Raw genomic sequence first — 24452 nt, 5'->3', positions numbered from 1 at the left:
GCAGCTCTCCGGAGAGACACAGCTCCACACGTAACCTCTGTGTGTTTGGTGAAGTTTTGAAGTTATTTCTCTCAGCTATATTTTATTCGCAACTTATATCCAACATAGAAAGCCATGCAATAAACCTGATGCTTGGGAGTAAAAATTATCAAAAAATACTGCACAGCACAAACCTAAGAGTTACAAATAAAAATCTAATACTTTTTCAAAGAATTTCCATTAATCACAAGGACTAAAGAGTGATCATACACGTATTAACAGGGAAATGCCCATAACAATTTCAAAATGAAATCAAATTAAATTATGTTGGTAAACTAAATTACTACAAGAGTAGAAGCAGCTGAGTTGAGATGGACCATTTAACAGCAGCATTAAAAAAAGCATAGAAAAATATACACCTTTACATACATGGTAGGAAAAAGCTTTTTATTCTATGATTGTTGTGTCATAGGAGAGCACTTATGTTTCAAAAACACACGTAATTGAAACACAACAGTAACAGCACATATGCACTACAGGTGATTTAAATATTACATATATGTTAACATCTTTTATAAAAGAGGCAAAGATACTGTTAGGTGCTATTCAGCCTTCTCCCATCAAAGCAGCCCCCAGCCGTATGCATTGCTAACTCCAGTAAGGAAATTGGACCCCAGAATTTCCCATTGTCTGATCAGAAGCAACAGATCTGCTGATCCTTAGTCAGAGTTGGGAAAGTCGTCTTCACCATTGCCCATCAAAGGTTGAGGTTCAGCTTTTGGTTTGAGTACCTGAGACACACTTAGTCTTTATCCAAAGAACCAACAAGCAGCAGTTAAAAGTAAACTGTATTTTGTTGTCTTATGCTGATTTAAAAAACAGACTCTGTCCATTATATCTTAGATAATGAAAGACACTGAGGGTTAAAAAAAAATCAATTTCCAAGAAAATAACCTTTTCTTTCTTTCCTTTTAAAATCTAAAATTTCTTATGCTGAATATAAAGCTGTCAAATTTGATTTTCAGAAGCATCCTCATCATTAGTGGTCTTCCTTTCTGGTTTTAAAAGGTGACATGTCACTAATGTCAAAATATGAGTTTTTTAGGCACTTCCCATGAGAATTCCTGTCTTCCAAAGTGACCGTAACACGCAGTCTTCTGGTAAATGGGCTTTTTTAAATCCAGATCCCTGTGTGTAGAATAAAAAGAAGGAAAATTTTTTCATATTAAGATACTTCTTAATAACTACTACTAAATGGAAAAGATGAAATAATCTTAAATTCTTTTGGTAAGCCAAAAGATACATTTTTATCAGAGCAAAGTAACTTAAAGTTCTTGGAATGCAAAAGTTGTTTTATTTGACTTCCATATACTATAGAAGGCCAAACCTTCAGTAACAGCTAGAAGAAATTCTTTTTTGCAAGAAATCATTTCTTGGATTCAACTACTGGGATATTTTCCTTTCTGTGTGTTTCTTTACCTGACAATGACTCCAGGCCGAAGATCAAAGTTTTTGTGCACAATGTCCAGCAGCTCTTTCTCTGTTTTTTGGGAAGTTCCATAAGTGAACAGTGAAATAGACAGTGGATGAGCAACCCCAATGGCATAAGAAACCTGTAGGAAAAGAGGTACCTTAGACAATAAACACAGCACCTCGGGGCAGCAGTGGGCAGCAGAAGAAAGCATTAATTTATGAATCATGAAAACTAAGGCCTCCACTTCTCATATTTGCACAATCTGTATTTGTAGAAACAAAGAAGAGAAAACTTTGAAAATGCTAAGGCTCTGGATTACTTTCTTCCCCATTATCCAGTCACTTCATGCTCATTTCAATGAGAGTGAGTGTCAGAAGGTTGAGGGCTGAACAAACATCTGGAAAAATAACCAATAAAATAGCCAAAAAGCTAAACGCAAAGTTTCAGTTTCAAGAAGCCAACAGGCTGTTAGTGACATCACAGTGGGCTTGAACCAAGCATCAAGTCTTCCTTTCTCCAGAAAACCATCACCAAGGCCACTTCTACTACAGGGGCTCGTACAATGGGCATTCAAAGAAAATCTAAAAAGGGAAAATGGTTTTGAGAGAAGCAATGTCCTTAGCAAACCATACCTGAACCAGAACACGGCGACAGAGCCCGGCTTTCACCAGGGACTTGGCCACCCAGCGGGCAGCGTAGGCGGCCGACCTGTCCACCTTGGTGTAGTCTTTGCCAGAGAAGGCCCCGCCGCCGTGCGCTCCCCAGCCGCCGTAGGTGTCCACAATGATCTTCCTCCCAGTGACACCAGCGTCACCCTGAAGCAGTGACAGAAGTTGTCCATTTCACATCCATTCAGTCTCAAACAAGGCTATGCATTCCCTCAGAATACTGCAGCAATGTGTAAGTTCACCACACAGGCATTGCTGGGGGGCAGCTGAAGGAATTAACTTGTCTCACCAAGGTACAATGCTGGCTGTAATTGTTCTTTAAAGCCAGATTCTCAAGATAAACCATTCACAAATTTGTTCGATTAATCAAGCAAACAGGCCTACACCCAGATAGCTGCAACATGTTTTAATTGTAAATATGGAAGCTGTGATTTAGAAATTACCTACTAAGTATCCAAACCTATTACAGAATACTGCTAAAATTCTATGTGCCATAAAGGAACCCTTGAGAGATTTCACATTGTTTAAATTATGAAAAAAAAAATTCCAGGTTTTCCTGTCTTTTAGTCAAAATCACAAATTGTGTGAATATTAAATAGTAGATTCCTTTTTATTTACAGTAGATTCTTTTTTTATTTTTATTTATGTAAGTGGTACCTTATAGATGGTCACATGGACATTGGCACCAGCACTTCCAGTGCAGTATCAGAGACTGTCATATATGTATTAAAAACTGCATTTCCAACCCCAAAATATTTATAGTCTAATTTGATCCGTACACAACAGGTATGGAATACTAGGCAGTTATAGGTAATTGAGAAAGGATTACTTCTTTCTAACAACACATACTTATAGATGAGTATTCTAAAATATTAAATAAGGAAGTACACATAATCTTCTAGTTGCCTACAGCTAACCTGACTGCTCCTCACAAGTGCTTTTCATTTGATCTGAGATAGTTGGTCAGCACCAGACTAATTGTCTGACCCCTGCAATTTATTAAATCCTTAAGCTTTCTGGTGCGAAAGAAAACATGTTCAAATTTTAAATTCCACTGCCACCTATGCAGGCAGATTTGAAATTCTTTGCCTCAGAACATCATGTCACTAAAATTCACCTGCTGGAATGTTTGCATGGCAAACACATGTGGGGAGTTAAAGTTTTTCTTGGAAAGACTGTGCATATACACAAAAGTAAACCTTTGGCACTGTTTTTCCAATTCTGCTAAGAAAGCACTGAGACATAAATCTGGATTTTAGATAGCTGAGCATGTATTAAAGGATCCTGTCCTTGGGTTTTTCTGCTTGCCTCAAGCATCAATTTTTGATGGTGCAGACAGTTGCAATGAGAACACCTTGTGTGCCACCATGACTTGGCTGAAGAACGGGTGAGAGGAAGAATAAATGGACATGTGAAAGGCAAAAAACCCCATCCCTTGTTTCAAAGGTGCTGAACAAGTACAAATGCACTTGTAAAGCATGTAGAAGTCATGGTTGTGATGAGCTGTAATGTCTGTCCTAATCACACCAGCAGGCATTGCTGGTAGGAAAAGGATGACAGCAGGAAACCAAGTCATTTTGCCATAGCCAGAACTCAAGGTCCCACCACATTCAAAAACATAAGATGAAAATCCCAAGTGAAATATATGTATCTTCCTTAGATGAATTGAGCTGGACGTAAGACAGCCTCCTGTAGCTAGGTTCGTTAAAAATAATACTGAGTAACACTCTTCTGAGAAATAAGCAGAAAGCTAAAGCTGTTAAAGTCAAGAGGAGAAATAGTTATTTTCTGGTTGCTGCAATGCCATTGTAAATTGCACAAGTGATGATAGCAGTTGGAAGGTCATGGACACATAGGCAGATTGACCCATACTGAGTAAACTTAGGCCAGGTTTAAACAGCTGTAAACGGACACTGTGACTTTTCTCAGTTTCTATGTGCAAACACATGCAACACAGCTCCAGCACAAGAGTAGCAAGGAATACCTGGCTGGCTTATCACTTGTAACTACAATAACTTTTTTTTAATGGATGCAGTTCAGTACACACCTGAAAGATTTACATTTTTAATGGGTGCATATCACTGCACACAGAAAATTTTTCCTGTGTAGCCTTCTTTTTGTATGTAGCTATGATTGCTGTATTTGCTCTAAGTTACAGCTCAAGTTTGACTTTCCTTTTGTGCATAGTCTAGGATGTCAATGATACACAAAATTAAAGTGATACAACCCATTCAATTGCATAAAAATACTTTTTTTTTGGTAGAATCAATAATTATAATGATAAGTCTCAGTTTCTTCCTACCTGTTACAAGGCACTAATATAAAAAAGAGTGCTTTAGAAATAATTCTAGAAAATTCTGGTAAGTGAATGAATTTTAAAACAAAGGGAAAACTCTGTCTACTTGGATTTGTTGTAAAACCGAACCTAATTTCAGGAAGGAGCTTTGAAGTTTTGTTGTGATAGTTCTGAAGGCATCTGAAGATTAAAACATTTATAATGGTAAATTTGTTTTCAAAAACTAAATCTCAGAACTGCTGACCCTACAGAGAGTGGAAGTTCTTCCTGACTTTGGTGAGTATAGGATCAAATTATAAATCCCATTTCCTGCATTGCCTACAAGTAAGAGGAACATTTATTTTCTCAGCAGAAGAAGCCTTATTGGGGCTGATTTTCAGGACAGATGAACACCTTCAACTCTTGCTGGTGTCAGACAGAACAGTGAGAGCTATGCAGATCTGAAAAGCAGGTTCACTGTAAGAGAAGTAAAGCTTCTCTTGTCCATCTCTCTGTAAGTGCTTCCCATGAGGAAGGACTGCAGGTCTCACTCAGTGCTGGTCCCCAGAGGGTTTGAGAAAACCCAGAACTGGGCTCTACACTCTACATGCAATGGAAAATCGGATGCAGATTGCCTGCCTGGTCACCACACATGTACAGTATCACCAGGCCCTCAAAGGTTACTTTGGCACATGACATGTGAAACGCTGGGCCCTTCTCCCACATCCAGCTGCAGGAAAAGTCTTCCACTGGGCAGCTTGCTCCTTACCCTGGGACAGAGATGCCAAAACCATTGAAGACACACATATAGTGAAAGGCAACCTCATAAGCCCACCAAAATAATACAACAACACAAACCTGAGGCCCTCCAATAACAAAACGTCCACTAGGCTGAAGGTGATAAACAGTTTTGTCATCCAAGTATTTTGCAGGGACAACGACTTGGATGACACGTTCCTTCAGGGTCCTGCGCATGTTCTCCAGAGAAATGGTCTCATCGTGCTGCACCGAGATCACAATGGTGTGAACACGCACGGGGATCACTGCTCCGTTCTTCTGGATGTACTGAACTGTCACCTGAGGGGCACAGGGACAACGGGAAAAAACAACAGAATTGCTGTAAATGTGTTAGTGGTATTCATCAATTGTCACCCAGGCTATTCCAAAAGCAAAACTGTAGCAAAATGTCAGTACTGACATTACAGTGATCACTGCTCACAGCGATGCCAGGGTATGAGAAATGAAGCCTATTTCCCCACTGCATCTTTGCTATGCTAAAGGAAAAAAAAAAAAAAAAAGAAAAGAAAAAAGAAAAAAACCCAACACAATAAGGACAACTTGATTCTCTGTGAAATCATCCAAAATATGTCTTTCAGGTGGGGTTTCCTTCAAAACTCTCAAGCCTCAGAAATTTATGTTCTTAGTGCATCTTGAAAATGTCAGCCTGAACCCCTAAATACAAATAAATCCTTTGGATGTCACTTTTCCAACAAGCAAAACCACTTTAGTTCTGAAGGGTTAAATGTCCCTTCACTGGCAGGTGGTGAAGTGCTCTGAGACAAGTTAACCATTTTCTAACAACCAAGGAGACAATGTCACAAGCAGTGGAAAAGCTTGATCTGCTACTTGTAGGTTATCCTGATAGGCTGAAACACATCAACTGCTGTCTTCAAAAAAAATTCAGTATTTCTGGAAAGAAAAGGTGTCGGTTTCCAACTTTCTGGACAATCCCCTGCAGTATTTACCTGTGTCTTAGAGTCGGGCCTCAGCCAAGGGAGTTCTCCACTACGCCTCAGCTCTGCTAACCTGGCGTTCAGTTTGTGAGCAAGAATAATTGTTAGGGGCATGCATTCTTCTGTCTCATCTGTTGCATAACCGAACATCAAGCCCTACAGGAGGAGAGAACATACTTCAATCACTGTTAAAGGCACCACAATCAAAAGCAATGAGATTTAATCTGAAGCAAAGAGTCAGCAGTATCCTCAGGTTTAATTTCTACTGTTTTACATCACAGTGCAAGAAGCCAAAACTCAGATCAGGCCCCAGCATGTTACAGTGTAATGAGAAGCAGACCATGTTCCTAGAATTTTTTCACTAGCCTGAAGGCTTACATGTTGAGCTAGAAACCTGAACAAAAATGAAGACATATCTGTGAAAAAACCAATAGGTTCTTTCACAGGAAAAAAAATCTGCTGGAGAAAATATTTCAGGACTATTCTGTCATGGGAAAGATGTTTTCAGTAGCCTGGAAATGTTCCAAAGGCTTTTATATATGAATACAGACATAGTTATACTTACTGCAGCTCACATCTGAAATTTCAGTGGAATGGGGTGTGAGCACTCCATGAAGGACATACCCTTCAAACAGTTTAAGGCACCTGCCTCAGATTTTTCAATGCCACATGCTTAGAGTCACAGTTTATACTGTTATATATTATATTTATACTGTTATACATTACTTTTATAATTCTGTCATGTTCCCTGCATCAGATTATCATTTGCTAAAAAGAATTAGCAGCATTTTCTTCTTTCTTCTCATCTAGTGTATGTTGTGGGGGGAAAAAAAGGGGAAAAAAGACAGTAAGGCACTTGAATCAAATGGAGTGAGGCCATCAAAGTGTCAAAGAAAGTAAAATCTCTTTTCATCTTATGTAGTATTATGTCCCCATGACAGCAGAAAAGCATTTTAATTTAGTCCTCAAGGTATTTTTTGAACAATATTAGCTTGGCTCCTGAACTCTGATACTTGCATTTATAGTTCTCAACAGCACTCGTATAAATTAGATATTACTTCTAATGATAACTACTAAATGTTAAATTAACTCATATAGCATCAGTTACATTATGCAGTTTTTCTGTTAGTATCTCTCTCTTGGGATCACACCATAAATGCCTACACGTTTCTTTAGCTCAGAGAAACTCAGCCTTAATAGCATGGAACACCTATTACAAGAGCTGCCTCTGGGAATAAGTGAGAATTAAATGTACTCTGGTATTTATTGTACTCATGCCAAGGGTAGGTGAAACATCACCTACTTTTTTGCTGCACAAAATCTCAACAGCTCTTTGAATGTAAAAAGATCCTTTGTTTATTCCATGTTAAATGGCAAGACTGGCTGCAAGATGAATGATCTGATGAACCTAAAACTACACAACAAAAACATTAAATACATAAGCAAAAAACCTTTGCTGAGTTGTAAAGGGAACCTCCTCAGCCACTACAAACTGCCAGAGCTCTCCTGATTTGCCTGGAGTGCTAAAACAATACCAGACAAAAGTCTGCCCTCAAGGAACCTCCAACTGTTTTAGTATAATTATGGGTTTTATTCTGGGGTAAAGAGAAGTGTGGAAATACTTTGACACGGGTTTTGACATAAAAAATAGGGCATTAAGTTGGAGTAAACTTTTTCCATTAAAACAGCTTTGGTGTTTTAGATGTGAAGCTATGTCTACCTGATCTCCAGCACCAACATCCTCTTCATTCCTGTGTAGATGAACACCTTGGGCAATATCAGGTGACTGCTGTTCCAGTGCCACTAAAACATTACAAGTCTTGTAGTCAAAGCCTATTTGGAAAAAAAAATAGCAGTGAATTAGCTTTTTCTGTCACAATTTAGGAAAGTAACATGGAACCAGAGGACATAATTTTTATTCTGAAGGATGCCACATTCAGAACTCAAAACCAAACTGCTATTCTTTAGTAAATTTTTTGTCAATACCACACTTTTTTGGATGGGGTGGATCATACAGGGTTGCCTTTCTTGCTTGTTACTGGTTATTTTTTCTTGCACTGACTCCCTGTGCCAAGCCAAATCAGATTATGAGCCTCTCTCAAATGAATACTAGTGAAGTCCTCTACAGGAATTCCCAGAAGCTGAGTTTTTCAGCAACAGAAGACTCTGCTCTCTCCACATTATTTGTAACACATACAAAGCAGTGTCCATACTTAAATCTCTCATGGGACTTTGAATGAACCACAAACAGAAAAACACCAGATTCAGGTCTCACAACAAATCTGGAAATGGGAATTTATATGGCTTTCCAAGACCAAAAATAAGGTTTTAAAAAAAAATTTGAAAGACTTACAGAAGATTGTGGCAAAATTTCCCACCTGTTCCTAGGTATATTAATAGTAACTTGCTTCTCTCCAAATCCAACCTTTCCTAGAACTGTAGCTACTGACAGCTGCTGACCAAACTCATGTTCAGCCAGTACAACATATATACACGTCCATATGCATATGATCCACTTGAATGCTCTTCACCCTCTCTTCAGTAGGCTATGTAGAGAAGAAAATTATATTTCTGTACATAATTGTTTGGTTTAGGGTTCTTTTTTACTTCTAGAAATTGTTTTTTACTGGGTCGCCAAATCTCCCCTCATCTTAATTGGCAGTTTGGGTAAAAAGGAGATTTATGACCTCCTAGATTTGCTTCTGTGTTCTGGAAGCATTGCTGTTGTGTGACAGTGCAGGCAACCTGCAGCTGAGCTGCTGTAATATTCTCCCATCACAACCTCCTGCAAATCCGATTGCAATCAAAGGACTGCAGTAAACAACTTGTAAACCAAAAGTTCTTAAAAGATACACCTCACTCTAACAGAATACTTGGAATATTTCTACTGTATAAACAGATACATGCAAATCAGAAAGTGAAATGTGTCTGGTGCACAGAGCATTTTGTCTTTTTTATCATTTGCATATCTCACAACCTAGGTCTGGACAACACACTGCTCAGTGTAAAAGGAGATATTCAGAGCTAACAAAGCACCCTGCAGTGACAACCACCTTTATACCTGGGAATTCTAAATGCTACTGCAGTACAAAAATACAAAGGAAAAACACAAAAATACAAATGAGATTAACTAGGTTTCTTCTCTCTCTGTTGCACGAAGATGCAACAATCAGCTTGCCAAATGAAAAACCAAGAGTCAAGTTTTTGCAAGTTTGGAGGAGTGACAGGTCCTATGGTTCAAGTTGCAGTTAACTATTGTGGCCAAATACCACAGTTCAAAGTATAGTCTGCCTACTCCAAATTCAGTTTTAACTAATAAAAGGTTTTTACTTACTGGGGTAAAGCCAGAAAATGTATCATGTAGCACCATGTAAGCAGCTTTCACACAGAACATTCATTTTGTATCAGGCTTGCTAAAGCACCTGTATGGAAGTGGTGACAGACCTGTTTTGCAGTTGCCTATTGCTTGCTCTTCCACGATTTCATGATTTTTTCCACCAACCTTTAGCTGAATCATCATAGCCAATATGTCTAATAGCATCTCGGACAACTCGCTGGTAATCCACAATAGCACGAGAAGTGATCTCCCCGCAGAGCAACACCATTCCTGTCTTACATACTGTCTCTGAAAAGAGAGGTGAGAACAGGATTAAAATAGCAGAATAAGCCAGCCACTAAGACACAGAACTGTGTTTGTGATGATGCTGATTTTGAGAGATCTATTGGATGTATACAGTGTAAATCCTTTCTATCCATATTTTTAGCATTGTAACTCCATCTATAAAAATTTTGTTTCATATTCACCATCTGTCTGAAAGCAAGGAAAAAACTAGTATGTCCAATTTACTAATGGGAAAGTCATAACACTGAGCATGATTCAGTGATATGCACCTGTTTCTTCCAGGACAGTTCAGTCCACACACAAAATCAATGGCTCTACTCTTCTACAGCCTGCTTGCTCTTCAGTCTTTACAAAAACTTTTACTGTTTCTTCTCATCTCTCCTCTTGAAAACTGAAATTCTTATGCCATTTTTGAGAGCAAAAAAAGCTAGGTCTTTGCAAACATCCTAAAAAAATAATGTGATTGTGTGATGACTTAAAGCAAAGCAGCAAACAGCTTACCACAAGCAACCTTGGCATTCGGGTCCTGTTTGAGATGGGCGTCTAGTACAGCATCGCTGATTTGATCACAGATTTTATCTGCAAGACATCAAAGCTGTGATTCAAAACCACAGCACTCAATACAAAACATGGACTGTTTGCATCACTTTCAATGGGTATTTCAGAAAGGAATTCTTTTATTGCTTATTACTGGCATATTTAATGTAGCTAAATAGAAAAACACAATAAACATCCTTCCAGCAAACTCAGTAGACACAGTGGGGCATTCACCTATCAGTGTAAACCAACCAACCAGAACTTTACCTGTAGTTTTCTGCACTTAGATGTGAAACAAGTGTGCAATGCACAGAATAACCTGAGAGGTTAAGAGGTTTTACTCGCAGCTTTCTCCTTCTCTAGCACCACCAGCTCTGCAAACCAGTGGTGCTCTAATGGAGTGGTGATGTTCCACCACCAACTTCCATCACCCCAACAGAAAGTTACAATGTACCTGACCAACACTGCTGCTAAAGCCTGAGAGAGTGTTTAGATTAATAGACATAATGCACAGTGGAGGGCTGGGTTTTGGGTTGCTTTTTGTCACTGCTTCCTACCCATCTGGCAGTGTCACCTCCTAATTCCTGTAATCCACCCAAAGCAGCACAGAGAATACACACACAGAAGCAAAGAAGGGGTTACCAGCTGAAGTTTGCCTGAGGTAAACTTTTAGTTATGTGCCAAATACAAAGGTTTCAGCTCAAGTTTGTCACAATAATATTTTATCTTTTTCTTTCTTTATTTTCTAATCTTTAAAACAAATATTGAATCTTAATCAAATAATCTAGCTAATCTAATGGACACAAAAGGGCATCACCCATAGCAATGTCTTTCACATGAAAATGATTAATTTTCTTACATAATTTAATTTTATTGTTCTTTAAAAAAAGGCCTAGTACTGCTTTTAGATTTTGACATAACAAGCTGTGTGGCAAAATAAATTAATCTCCTGCCTTGCTGTGTGCAACACAATCTGTTGGAAAGCAATGTTTTGTAAGAGTCTGTCATTAGAGGCTTTAATACACTTAAGCTCAAGTTAAAATAAATTCACACTTATTTTCATGAGGAAGGTGCACATTTAGCTAATCAAGGACTGGAGAACTAATGTGATTCTGACACTTTTATCTCCCATATTCACTCCCATCTCACCACTTCAACACAAAATGGACACAAAAACCAATTAGCAAATGTAGGCTGCGTTGGAACTTTCAGCCTTGCAAGAACTGTACGTGGATTACTAAATTTGGGACAATTATTACCAAACAGGAATCAGACACCATTCTTGCAATTTATTTAGATGTCCAACTGAACCTTGTTTAGCAAACCTGGGTACAAAGGTGGCAGGAGTGATTAAAATGTTTCTTTGCTTGCTGTCTTCAAAGTTTTCATTTTTATAAGGAAATATATCCACATTTTTAAGCATAAAATATGCAATTTATTACCTGTGTGACACAAGAGAGCATCTGGGGCTGGAATGGCTTTCTTAGTGCAGGTCCAATACCCAGCAGCAAACTCTAGAGGCTGGGACTGCTTTGTAGCCTTTTTTTCACCTCCCAGAGTTTCAATGAACAACCTTTATTGCTGCCCTTGCTCCACCTGAAGCATGTCTCACCTGCATTAGGTGCCACTGTCCCCCATGTCTAGGTTCCCTGTATGGCACACATAGGGATATTATATGCATTCTTGCTAAAACACACAAGAAAGATGTTAAGAAGCCATGGGAAGGTTTAGGACAAAATGAGAAGAATGCCCTAAATCAGAAAAGTCTATCTTACAGGATGAAATCAATCAAACTCAATATAGATTTCAGAAGAAAGATTGAAGGAAAGGCAGCCTACCAGAGGAAACCCATACAGGCATTGAGATCCTGGTCCATAAAAACCTAAAAAACTAAAAATACTGCGCTGAGAGAAAAGTGTTTTTTTTTTTTTTTTTTTTTTTTTTTTTTTTGTTGTTGTTTTTGTTTTTTTTTTTTCTGATGGTAAATAATGTAACTACAGTTGATTAATGTAAGTTAAAAAGAGACAGATAAAGATTCAAAAAGGAAGATCTGAAAAGAGTGAGAGCCATGGAAACCATTCATCTAGAGGCATGCAGGATTCTTTATCCTTCAAATGTCTACATGAAAATTGGATATCTTTTTAAAAGGTATGAATGAAATTCAACTGCCATTTACTAGGTTATTTGAAGAAATCTTGCATGAAATATTACTATATATGGAAGGTCAGATCAGATTACATTTTAGAGATCCCTTCTGATCTTTAACATCTATGTGAGATCCTAATAAACCAAAATAACAGATTAGAGTAATTTGATCTACTATATTTGGAGCATATCTTTACATTAAAATAGCCTGAGGCAAATCAGTTTGTTAATACATGTCATATCTGATTGTTGGTGCAACAACCAGCAGTTCTAATGCAACTGGATCCAAATCCAGATACAGATATGTTGACGAAGACAGGAAAGAGAAATCCAGCTGGATGACTGGCTGATTAATGCATTAAAGTAAAGCCATGTCTATTACTAAAGGTCTCTGGTGTAAAATAAAACCGGGCATTCTATTTTTAGCAATGCTTAGCAGGCTTTGTGCACTCTTCATTATGTTATTTAAATTTCTCATCTCAGCTGGCCCATTTCTCTTATTATCTGCTATGTGTGAGAGGTTAAGTTTGTCCATTATTATTTTCCATTTTATTTTCCCTTTTTTTAGAAACAGGAAGAGCATAATGGAACACCTCTGGTGAGATGCTATAATCTTTAAAAAACTCATTTAATAGGTTGGAATTCAGTCCATGCATACCTTCATGAATTACTATCCAATAGAGTGAATATTGCAAAAGGGGTATCTGAAATTATTGAGCAGGAAAGTACTACATAGCCATGACTCTTTTCATGAAATCCAGTCATCCCACAGGCCCAGTCTTATGGCAGAGATGTCAACTAGCCATGAAACAGCTCTTGCTAGCCATAAAATGAGTCTGGGGAGGCTGATGATAAACCCTACTCAAAATCACAGTTGTAATACTAGGAAGTAAAGGAGGTGTTCAACAACAAAGGTGATCTCTGATAATTAGAAGAAACTTCACAGTTTTCCAGATAGTTAGACATAAGTTTGTTACATGAATCTAGAGTATGTAAGAGCCTAAAAAAAGTTCACAGAATCTTCCCAGGAATTCAGTTTCACAGACTCACTACACAGAGAAAAAAAAACATCAACAGCAGTAAAAACTGAAAATTTTATTCAAAAAAGCTCGACAAAGCACAGTGAAGATGCACAGCCACTTTGGCTTTGATGGTGTAGTAAATGTAATAAACATTGAACATTTGAAATGGTAAGGCTGGTTTTCTTCAAAACCTGTAGTCATCAACATTAAATTCAGTATTTTTAATGACATGTTATTTTTATCAACAGAAAAAAAATTAAACTAGAATGTGAATTTTTATATTCAAAATATGGCAAACAGAGCAATTCTCAGTTTTCTGCTAAAAAAATTAAACAGGGAAGAAATGTAGATACTTATCATAAGCATTTCATCAAAAAATCAGCTTTCCTACAAAAGACTTTCACTAGAAAGACTTCAAAAACCTGCATTGTGCTGTACATTTTTCCTATTTAAAAGAACCCTTGAGGAGTGCTAGTTGATAACTGCACTGGTACTGCAATATTAGCAGTGTCTAAATGTCTTGTACATCTGTTCTCCTTGTTCAATGCACAGTTTACCGAAGTACCATGCATATCATTAAGTATACATAATCTTAGATATAAGACATGCTGGACAGATCTGCATTTTCTGGGGTATTTTTCCTTCATGATTTTTTTTCCTGTGAATATCTACAAGATAAACATATGCTTTTAATATGCTTGAAAACCTGAGGGTGCTTTTAGAAGATGTTTTGTCTCATATTTTTAAAGAGATTCCTTGATACTTTCTGGAAACCTGAATGGCAGAATGGCAGTTTGCAGCCAATTCCACTAGGCTGCAAAGGAAGCCAGCTAGGGGAAGGAATTACTCCTTGGTGGTTTGACATCTGTAAGACATTGTGGGGCACAGAAACACACAATGCTTTTCAAAGCACCATGAAACCTGTGCAGCATGACAGACACTACAGGACTAAGGAAGATGGAGCAGTGACAAAATACAGAGACCAAAAAAAAAAAAAGTTATCTTTTTAATGCTTCTGTCTGTGTGCTTTTATCATTATATTGAAAGGAAGAAGTCATGTGCAAGTCTTCAGAGAGTTTGGAATTTACACTACTAAATGATTTAAGGTCTGAAAGGAATTCCCAAACATTATGCCCAAGGGATTTTGAAGAATCTGGAGTGAGAAGATGCCATAAACAGTCTTCTATAATGTCTCTGGGGAGCACAGGTGGTACCTGTATGTGAATTATTGACAGCTATTACTTGCTTCTATGGAATCTGGACTTCTCAGTGACACCCAGCTCTAGGCATTGCACAGATTCAAGGCAGCTCTCTGTACACTCAAATAAATAAGCATGTAATTTCTCCTGCTTTGTGCATTAAGAAAGTCTCCATTAAAACATTCAATACTCAGCTAATACAATCAGAACAATTCAAATTTCCACCAGACAAAGATCTGGTTCAGGATCTTTACTTCACATAATGCCCTCTAGCAAAATTATACTATCACATATGGAAGAGAAATAATCAAGAACACGCAAATTATCCATTTTGTATAAACAGAGGAAATCAGAACTCACAATAAAATTCTATTACTACAGATAACATCAAAAGCCCAACTACAGCCTCAGGCACTGAGCCTCATTTTAAGAAATAGCCAAGATTTTCCTAGGTGATAAAATCCTAATGGCATGTCTACACCTCTTGTACAAAGCCACAGAGGGAAAACGGGGAGTTTGGCCAGGACCTAGGGGTGATCAATTTGCTGTCAGGAGCCAGAGCTATCACTGAGGTGATTAAGGTCCAGTGCTGATTCCCAGGAAAAAGAATTTGCAGGACAACTCAGAGTTACTGCCAGCCTGTCCTCCTTTGATCTGGAAAATCTCTCTCTTCCTTTTTGCATAGGCATTCTGGTTTTCAGTACTCTAAGTGAAGATCTAGACTGTTTAAGAAAGCATCACAGCCTTGAAAACACCCAGGTAAATTTCAGGTTTCCACTCACTCTAAAATAAACATCCCAGGTTGGTACTTTGTATCTCATAGAACCCAGAGACTCTGCAAGCTCTGCCAGGTGAGAGAAGCTGCAGAGATATCCAAGTGGTAACTGTGTTTCTCAAGGGCCTGCCTAGTATTTCAGCACAGGAGAAAAATACTATTCATGGGGCTTGAAAGAAAGGCCCAATAGAGGGTTTGGAAATAAAGGCAGGAATGTGAATAAGAACTAAAAAATTGGCCAAATTCTAAAACAAGAACCAAAATAAAGAGAGGATTGGTAAGGAAACAAACCAAGGGACAAAGGTAAATCTGGGGACTCAGTTGAACTCTCTCTGCTCTGAGACTTCCCTATTTTTGCCCCAAAATGATTAGAAAACAATGATTAGAGTAGCATAACTTGTGACCAGTTATCTTTGGAAATAACATTATCCACATAAAATTACCACACTGTATTATGTTATTTTCCCCATGAAATTACATAGCACTACAGACACTGGATGTAAATAAATATAAATTTGACATGGGACATAGGTTCCAAGGACAAAATGTGGCTGTCATTTTCTGACTGTGTTACATCAGAAAGAACCCCAACTGGTTTAACCTGATGTAGATGCCTTCACATTGATGGAGAGGTACTCAATTGCATCAGCCATGGATTTAATTTGCAGTAATAAGTTAATCCAGAAGAGTATCAAACTATAGACATAAAGTTCTTATTGCTGACCACTTTATCCTCTGCTATAAAATCATTCCACCAATTTATGCTTCACTCACGTAATATGAATACAGACCTGAAAAGCCTTATTACAGCAAAAAGCACAGGCCACCACATCAGCTTCTAAAACAAATACACTTTTCAGGACCTCAAATTGCCCATTGTCCCCTGGCCTCACTTGAGGGAACAGTTGCTGTTGACATAAGGTGTATGTTTATGGTGGATGAATATTTGTTTTCAATAAAATTGAACTAATCTCTGCTGACCATACATAAAGTTTAGCAAATAACTGTCCACTATTTGCTTAAGCAATTCCATATATTGCATCAGATGATGGAAAGGGGTGGGAGGCGGGGGGTAAATTGATTGCTTTGCCATGTACAGATGCTGGGACCACTAAAAAAAGGCTCTAAGGCTACTACTTAGGGATATTCCTGTCATAGGTGACAGTCTTAGACCATTCCATATGTGCAGGACAGTTTCACAGGGCCCATAAAGATACGGAACTTGAGAAGCAAGTGATGCATTCTTAGCCATATGTGAAACTTGAGCCTGTCAGAGATACAGTAGTGTCTTCACAGTAATACTGAAAGAAATTTAGATGAAAAGGAAGGAGCAGCACCCATAAACCTCACTGTCTTCCTCAGCTGAACACACACCCTACAAAAGCACATAAACTCCTGTTGGAAGCACTGCAGTTATAGCAATTCTACAGTCTGTATGGACAAAGTCCATTAGAAATAAAGTAGAAAAGCACCCTGTTACAAATAACTTCTCTAGTAAGGTTAACACCAGGAGGATTCTTCTTTAGGCTTTTAAAACACCTCAAATGAAAATATTATACTTTTTAGACTTTTACAAGAGCTGGCTTCTTACCTGGATGTCCTTCTCCCACAGACTCCGATGTGAACATGAAAGCCCCTTCATCATCAAGCGTGTAATCACATAAACCATCCACTGGCCCATTCATGGTTCTGCTGCTTTTCCTGATGGATTATTATAAATGGTGGTTGAAGAGCTCTACCTCCAGTGCCTTCTGTTTAAGAAGGCTCTTTATCAGCAGGACTGTTGCTGCCTTCACTTATTACCTCTGTGGCTAATTTGAAATTCAGTGTGTGAAAGCAGCATGTGCTTGCATCCGTGCCTGCATGCAAGGAGTATGCATGTGCCCGGAGTCTGTATCCCTACCTAGCCTGATCTGTCAGTCCCTGAGCTGCTCCTATATATGGAAAAGTGAAAGTGCCCAGATAATCATGTGAGAAAAATGGAAGAGCCCATTTCTTGGCAGGGGAGTTAGTTAACTTTAGGATACTTCACTAATTAACTCAGTTCTTGGAAACACTCTGGATTCAACCTCTGCAAGACTGGTTATCTTAGCAGCACCACTGAGCATGAAGTAATGCAGGAGTGCTAGTGACAGTTCAGGTCAGCTGCTTTTCTCTTTGGCTCTCCCCTGATTCTGGGATCTATGGTGTACTTCCAGCTCTGTGTTGTGGTTTTGCAGGGATGGATACAAAATGTGTAAACTCACATCTTTCCTAACAAAGGACTAGAAGAAGGTTGCTCTGTATCATATAACTGTATTTTCCTTTTGCCTTTTCATTTCTAGAAAACTAGAATTCCCTCATGAATTGGTTTTTTTTTTTCTATTTTCATTCATTTTTTGTGCATGTTTGAGTGACAAAACATCCAGTAAGATCTAGCACCACGGCTGCTTCAGTCTGCTACACAGAGCTTGCCCTTCAGCCTCTGATTTTCTTTTCCCCTGTCCTTTCTTCTATTAATCCAGGTCCATTTCATTATATTTTTGTATCACATTCCCATACTATATTCCACAACCCTTATAAATACAATAACTGCTGCATCTCAGAACTCAGTGATCAGTTCTGCTGCAGAGAATTTCTTCTAGTCAAATGGTTCATGTCTGGAATATGCTGATGGTATGCCAGGTATGAAGGCAGAGGGCATTTAGTGAGTATTTGTGTCTTTAAGTGAGTATATAAAAAAACGAGTAAACATACCCATGGGACAGATCCACAAAATGCCCACCATTACTGCAACATTATAAGTAGGTGTAATTTTATTTCCTTTACAGAAACCATTATAGTCTCAATCTCTGACCAAAGCACTGGTCTATGAAAAAAATTATTTCCATGTCACTCTTCAGTTTAAAAACTTAGTTTACTTCAAACCCTTAGCCATTATTATTACTATTATTATTATTAATACCATTATTTAAAAAATCCCCAACATGGTTCCTTGGATTCAAATTTCTCACTGCTACATTTTTATGTAAGAACTCATTAGAATTTTCACTTTCTGCCTACATTCCTGAAAACAATAACCAGTGCCTGTGAATGTTCACCAGTAATCTGCTGCAGCATTGGCCCCTCTCTAATAATCATCAACATGGAATTGTTCATTTCAAATACTCTTCCTTGGTTTTCTATTGTACAGAATTCATCTCATGGAATGATGAGCACTGGTTGCCCTTGAAAAATTCCACAAATTTACACATCAGATACAAATTATGAGGCACAGATTTCTCTGGAGTAAACTGTGGTCACCCCACTGACATGAAGATACTATCCCAGCATGAATAGATTATACATTAACACCACCCAGAAAAACAGAATTTGTAAAAAAAAAAAAAAAAAAAAAAAAAAAAAACCCAAATAGTAACTAACCATATTTAACCTAGTTAATCTGTAACATTCAAAAACTCTATTAACTTTTAAAGTAAAATAACATCATTGATAAGCACTCATTCTTAAATGCAAATGCTTTCTTCTTCCTTAAGAAAGGACCAAAAGACACAATGGGAATGGATGAAGCAAAAAATTATTTTGTGTGTATTAAAAGTTTTCTTTCTGATTCTACAAACAATCATCCAACAAAAGCAAACAAGACTGATTATCATTAGCCTTTGAGTTCCACCCTCTCTTGCTTCTGGTTTTGCTTTTCCTTGGTTTTCAATGCCACTTAAGGAGAGAAAGTGTAGTTTGGGAATCAGCATTCATGGTTTTAAGATAACACTTCAGGAGAATGCAGGGCATTCACACAATTCTCTTATCACATGTAAAGAAAAAAAAATCACAAGCTCTCAAAATGCTGAAGAGCATAAGTATTGACATACATGAGGAATGAGTTTGCAGGACCATTGTTTATTTTGCTATCATAGTTCTTTTTGCACTTGCTTCTGTCTAGGTAAATGCATTGGTCCTTGTGACCTTTGGAGGGTCACCCTTCATTAAAAAGCCTCTCTGCTACTAGCACTCCAGAAAAGTTGCCCAGCTGCATTTCACATTAACTTGTGTAAAACCTCCAATATGAGCTTCTTCCAGCCGTGCTTTTATTATCAAGAGCAATACATTTGCTTTATGGCCATGAAGCACCTCAGCATGCTCTCTTCTAGGACATCTATGACCAATGCTAAAGCATTGTAGGATTATGTAATGTTTAATTTGGCTTCTCTTCCCAGACAATTTGACTTTTTAAATATTTGTAAAAAGGTAAGATAGTGCTTCACCATCATGTCTTTTTGGCATAGCACTCCTGTCTATGAAAAAAAAAAAAAAAAAAAAAGATGACACTAAGAGAGTGATAACAGCATTTTCCTTATTCCATTTTATTAATAATGACCATCACTCAATATAACAGGATTCCAAATTTTCTATTAACTTTATTGCCATACTCACCTGGACTGAGCCCTAATAAAGTTTCTCTGTAAATTTCTTTATAATTCATATATTGCCCATCATTGTCCATATTCTATGATCTTTACTCAGAAGATACCTACTGATAAAATCTTCCAAATCTTCCAAATCAGTGCTTTGAAATGAGGCAAGAGACAGGAAAAAACTTGATGTAAAAACAACACTGCCCCTCTATTTCTCTGTATTGTCTATAATGTCAATTGAAACCACCATTTCAATTGGAATAACAATGTAAATCTTTCTATTGACATTAAGAGTCTTCATATTTGGCACCATCCTATAGTTTTGCTGCTTTTACTCACAGCAGCTCTGCAAGACCATCCCTCTTCTAGTTCATATAACAAAGACCAACAAGAAGGCAGAGATTTATCACAGCTTTGGGAAAGCCCTGGAAATCAGTGAACAAGATCTCACAGACAAACTTTTATGAATGATTGCTACTGATGGTGCTGATTCTCTAGAAAGATGATAAATTGTCTTCACCCTAGACCTCTCATTCTCATCAGATTTTTACTTGCTCATTTTCTCCTCTTTTACATTTATTTGCCTTTCTCCTGTTCCCTCATTTTGTCTTGCGTATATCCATTTAGTTAAAACACATTTTCCCTTTCTTCTTGTTTCTCTCCTTTAACTTGTGTGTTTCCATCTTCCCTTCTTGTCACTACTGATATCCCATTCAAGTTACAAACCACTGAAAATGGAGCCTACATGGGTGAATGATATCTGTAGAAGTGAGAAACAAGTTTGAGCTTATAAATTACAGACAAACATTAGGACAGCTGAAAGGCAAAGAAGAAAGCAGGTATCTCTAAGGCTTAGGCATCCTCACTTCAGCTGCAGAAGAATCAAGTTTTCCTGGCAAGTACAGGTTCCTTCACTCCTGTGGTTTCACCACCATGGTAACTTTTTGGTGACTTCTTTTGAGTGAGGATTGTATCAAGAGCTTGGAAAAACTCTGCAGTACTAGAATCGGTTATGGGAGACCATTTTTTAGGCTGTGTAATTTCTCTTATCACAGCTTTCAAATGTTAAGGATAATGACTTGATATGTAGAGATCACACATTTTTTACTACAGCAAGTTAAAATTACAATTCCACTTCATTAAAAAAACAAAACATGTTTAAGTGTAGCAATATACAGGAATACTTCATGGATACAAATAACATGCAGCAAAGTGCTTTCCTAAATGCTTCTGTTTTGTTCTCTTATCTTCAGATATGATTTTACCAAGTTAACTGTTTAACAGGCTAATAGTTTAAATTTCTTACTTGGCTATTTTATTCTCACTTCATGTAAGGAATTTACTCCTAATTAATGCCTGTGAAAATAGTTTTTCAGGTGCTTACAGAAACAACTTTAATACTAGTTTCATTTTTGCTGTTTACAATTGTAGTTTATATTACATAAATAATGTGTTTTCAAGGAGTTACAGCAGTCCATCTTTTTTTTCCTATTAGAAATGAGCAATAAATTTTGCAAGCCTCATGGGAATATCCTCTAAGGCTTTTTGGTTGGTTGGTGAAAAGCCTTGACTTAGCCTGTACATTTTGGTTAGGGGGAGGTAGTGGTTTTGGTTTATTTTTAGAGTTAACATAAGGAAAGTTTGTTAAGATGTATTTATTTCCTTTGCATGAAGAATGACAAACCTGCTCAAAGGAATAGAGTTTGAACATGGAGAATCCAAACTCGCTTCCCACCTGCTTCAAAACTCTTGCCTCTATCTGGTATTATCTGAAAAAACTTGAGAGGCTCAAGGCCTCTCAAATGTGCAGGTGTACATTTCACTGGCCCATAAACATTCAGGGTAAAATAAATACTGCAGAGCAGAAAAAAATGGCTGTGATTATAGAAAGAAAGAAGGTTGTGTGTGCCCTGAGATGGGTGTCTATCACCCAGCATTTCTTCTTTCATCTCACCTTCCTCCTTCTCCAGACTGGACTAGGGGACCTCCTGCACATGACCATGAGCAATTCAGCTCTTTCATTCTGGAGGGCTTTTATGACTTTTTGAGTAAATACCAATTCCAGTCAGAGCAATTTCTTTGTGTGAATTCTATGTAACTCACTCCACAGTAACTTCAGCTTCAGAGAGGTCCTCTGTTGCATCTCCCAACTGCCATGCCTGCCATTTCCTAAGACGTGTTTCCAGGTTCTTCTATTACCAATATCAGAGAAAATAATTAATTTTACTTCCCTCCCCTATGCTTGCCATTTTTGCATCTGTTTAACCTCAAATTTTCTGTTCCAATACCTCACTCAATCATAATGTTTAAAGCTGGACAGTCTTCTCCAACCTTCTGCTGAAAGCAGGACCAATTTGAACAGGTTGTTCATGACCATGTTATAAAGTAGTATGTGCCAAGCCTTTATACATGAAGTGGCAACTTTTAGTTTCTTAGGAAATAATTAAAGCTACACTGGGGCTAAATTGGGCTTTCGTTAAAATATATCTTATAGGTGTTAATTTCACTGGGAGCGTTATTTCTTTAAAATTAGCAGAAATGAATACAAATTAATTTTCTATTTATTCATCTGATAAAAGTACTAGCAGTTCATGTCTCAATCACAAGATGAAAATAAATTAAGAAGTTTTTCCTAATAATTTTTCATAAATGACCCTTGATGTACCAGAAATAGTACAAAAATAGCTAGATTAGTTAGAGTTTAAAGTTTTCTATTTGCTGATTGGTTACTATTGCCTCATTTAAACAGCACTAAACTACACTGGTATATAATCAGGTCTGCCTTTAGTCTTTGGCAGTTTTCCTGTTTAAGTTCTAAGCTCTGTAGAGCAATGCACAAGCTTTTGTTTGCATTACATGCTTATGTGAAGGCCTATTACAACAGAATCACAAGTTCTTTATATCCTTCACAAACAATGAGAGGGTAGAAGGGAAAAAATAGAGCCCTGTTCCATACTCACCTCACACAATTAAAAGTTTCAGTTTGCAAATGTAGCAGTGTACAACATACATATTTAGCATTTTACTCATAAGCCACCATAGTAAATTGACCCATTCATTGTTAAAATTATGCCTTAGACAGGTATGAGAAAGTCTTCAATTAGAAATGATCTCCTTTAAACCTTACGAAAAGCCATCTATGTATTTTACTGGATGTTTTTTCCAGCTGCTATGATCAGTTGCTTGGCTAGGAAAGACTGTCATCTGACATGTAACAAAGCACAACCCTAAACTTCAATTGCATGGGGTGTGACCACACATGAGATCCACACGCAGCCACAGTTTCTTTCTGTGGGAGCAGTTAGAGCTCTTTGCTGTGAATGACAGGTCTGATCACCTGCCCAGACTAAACCCCATTACAGCTAAAGATCTGTATCTCAATTTGGCTTCCAGCAGCTTGGGCTCTGAACAATCTTCTGCTTTCCCATGTCTTGTGACATTATCAGTGTAAACCATTAGGATTTCCTCAGTACCTTAGGAAAGAGACTGCTGCATTTAAACAGCTATTACCCAAGAGTTTTTGCAGCAGTGTTTCACAGATGTTTACAGTACAGGTGGTCTTTGGACTTTGAAACAAATATTGACTTTAGTACATGAAGTCAGGTTTCAGAAACCTATCTGCAAGAACAGTTGTGGAATTCGTTAATTCTGGCTTCCAAACAAGGAACATCAGGTTAAATTCAGAAACATTTGACTTTTTTGAGATACAATGCCAGAATATACTTCTTCATCTGGTATAAAACTGTAGTTACTTCTCTGAACCAAAACCCTCTACAAGTCTTCCCTAAGTGTAGGGTATGTGAAACATACACTACAAATATGGAAGTAGTGTACATTTCCTACACTACTAGTGTATGTTTTCCTACTCTTCTATGCTTGCAACAAAGGTATTTACATACTTGAACTGCTTGATACAGGCAAACATTTATTCAAACACTCAGTACTAATCTAGTAAATAATGTAGAGCATAATTTTACATGCATTTTGCATGACTGAAAATAATTACACAATGCTGGGAGCTCAAGAATTAGGCTTCTATGGCTATCAGGAGAAAAAGATACTGCACGCATCCAACATCCATTTTAGCTATGATTCCTATCTATTGTTATTCACAGCCTTTTCAGAAATACTCCCACTGTCACTGCTACACAGCTCAAATACTCTACTAGTGCTGTTAGGTCTGCAGGAAACTCTTCACTAAATCAACTGATTGGTGACATCTTTCAGAAATCCTCCAACCTGACCTTGTTACTACAGTTGATCCAGACTGGGAAGGCTGCCACTAAAGTAGCAATTTCACATACTTCACCTAGGCAAATATATTAGCAAGCAGAAAAGATTATTATCTTTTATCTGTGCTTGAAAGATTTCACTGCAGTTAGTCATTTAGCAATTTCAGATAAGCAGGTCTGAACTAAAACACAGACAAAAAATATTATTAGCTATCTGTCTAAACAGGGGATATTAAGTAATGGATGAAGGGTATGTAGGATCACCTAACACAAGTATATAAACAGTACTACACAAAAAATCATACAGCAATCACAACACATCAATATTTCTAGATTCCTGTTAACAGAATATCGAATGGAAAATGGATCTCACCAAAAGATCTTTAGGCTTACAGAC

General features: G+C 37.6%; 1 protein-coding gene across 2 annotated transcripts; it reads right to left on the bottom strand.

Annotated features, from left to right (window-relative positions):
* Nucleotides 1-405: 405 nt before the first annotated feature.
* On the bottom strand, nucleotides 406-24452 carry MAT1A (methionine adenosyltransferase 1A). Of its 2 annotated transcripts, none has more exons than XM_068197304.1 (9): nucleotides 24429-24452; nucleotides 10253-10330; nucleotides 9632-9754; nucleotides 7850-7962; nucleotides 6142-6285; nucleotides 5255-5473; nucleotides 2086-2268; nucleotides 1459-1592; nucleotides 406-1167 (listed from the first exon to the last, which is right to left on the bottom strand). In XM_068197304.1, the coding sequence occupies exons 3-9, from the start codon at nucleotides 9732-9734 to the stop codon at nucleotides 1065-1067; spliced, it is 999 nt and encodes a 332-aa protein (XP_068053405.1). In that variant the 5' UTR covers nucleotides 9735-9754; nucleotides 10253-10330; nucleotides 24429-24452; the 3' UTR covers nucleotides 406-1064. The 2 variants fall into 2 exon arrangements, with proteins under 2 accessions (XP_068053405.1, XP_068053404.1); XM_068197303.1 differs by lacking the exon at nucleotides 24429-24452 and adding an exon at nucleotides 17021-17555.

The sequence above is a fragment of the Anomalospiza imberbis genome, chromosome 8 (assembly GCF_031753505.1).
Source record: "Anomalospiza imberbis isolate Cuckoo-Finch-1a 21T00152 chromosome 8, ASM3175350v1, whole genome shotgun sequence".
In the NCBI taxonomy this organism is placed as follows: Eukaryota; Metazoa; Chordata; class Aves; order Passeriformes; family Viduidae; genus Anomalospiza; species Anomalospiza imberbis.
This window is presented reverse-complemented; position numbering and strand designations above follow the sequence as displayed.

Excerpts from the sequence above, each read along its gene's own strand:
- MAT1A (XM_068197303.1), bottom strand. The coding sequence starts at position 17,114 with ATGAATGGGCCAGTGGATGGTTTATGTGATTACACGCTTGATGATGAA. Across the intron at positions 9,755-10,252 it reads GAATGCCAAGGTTGCTTGTG|AGACAGTATGTAAGACAGGA; the intron begins GTAAGCTGTTTG and ends CTCTCTTTTCAG. Across the intron at positions 2,269-5,254 it reads TTGTTATTGGAGGGCCTCAG|GGTGACGCTGGTGTCACTGG; the intron begins GTTTGTGTTGTT and ends TCACTGCTTCAG.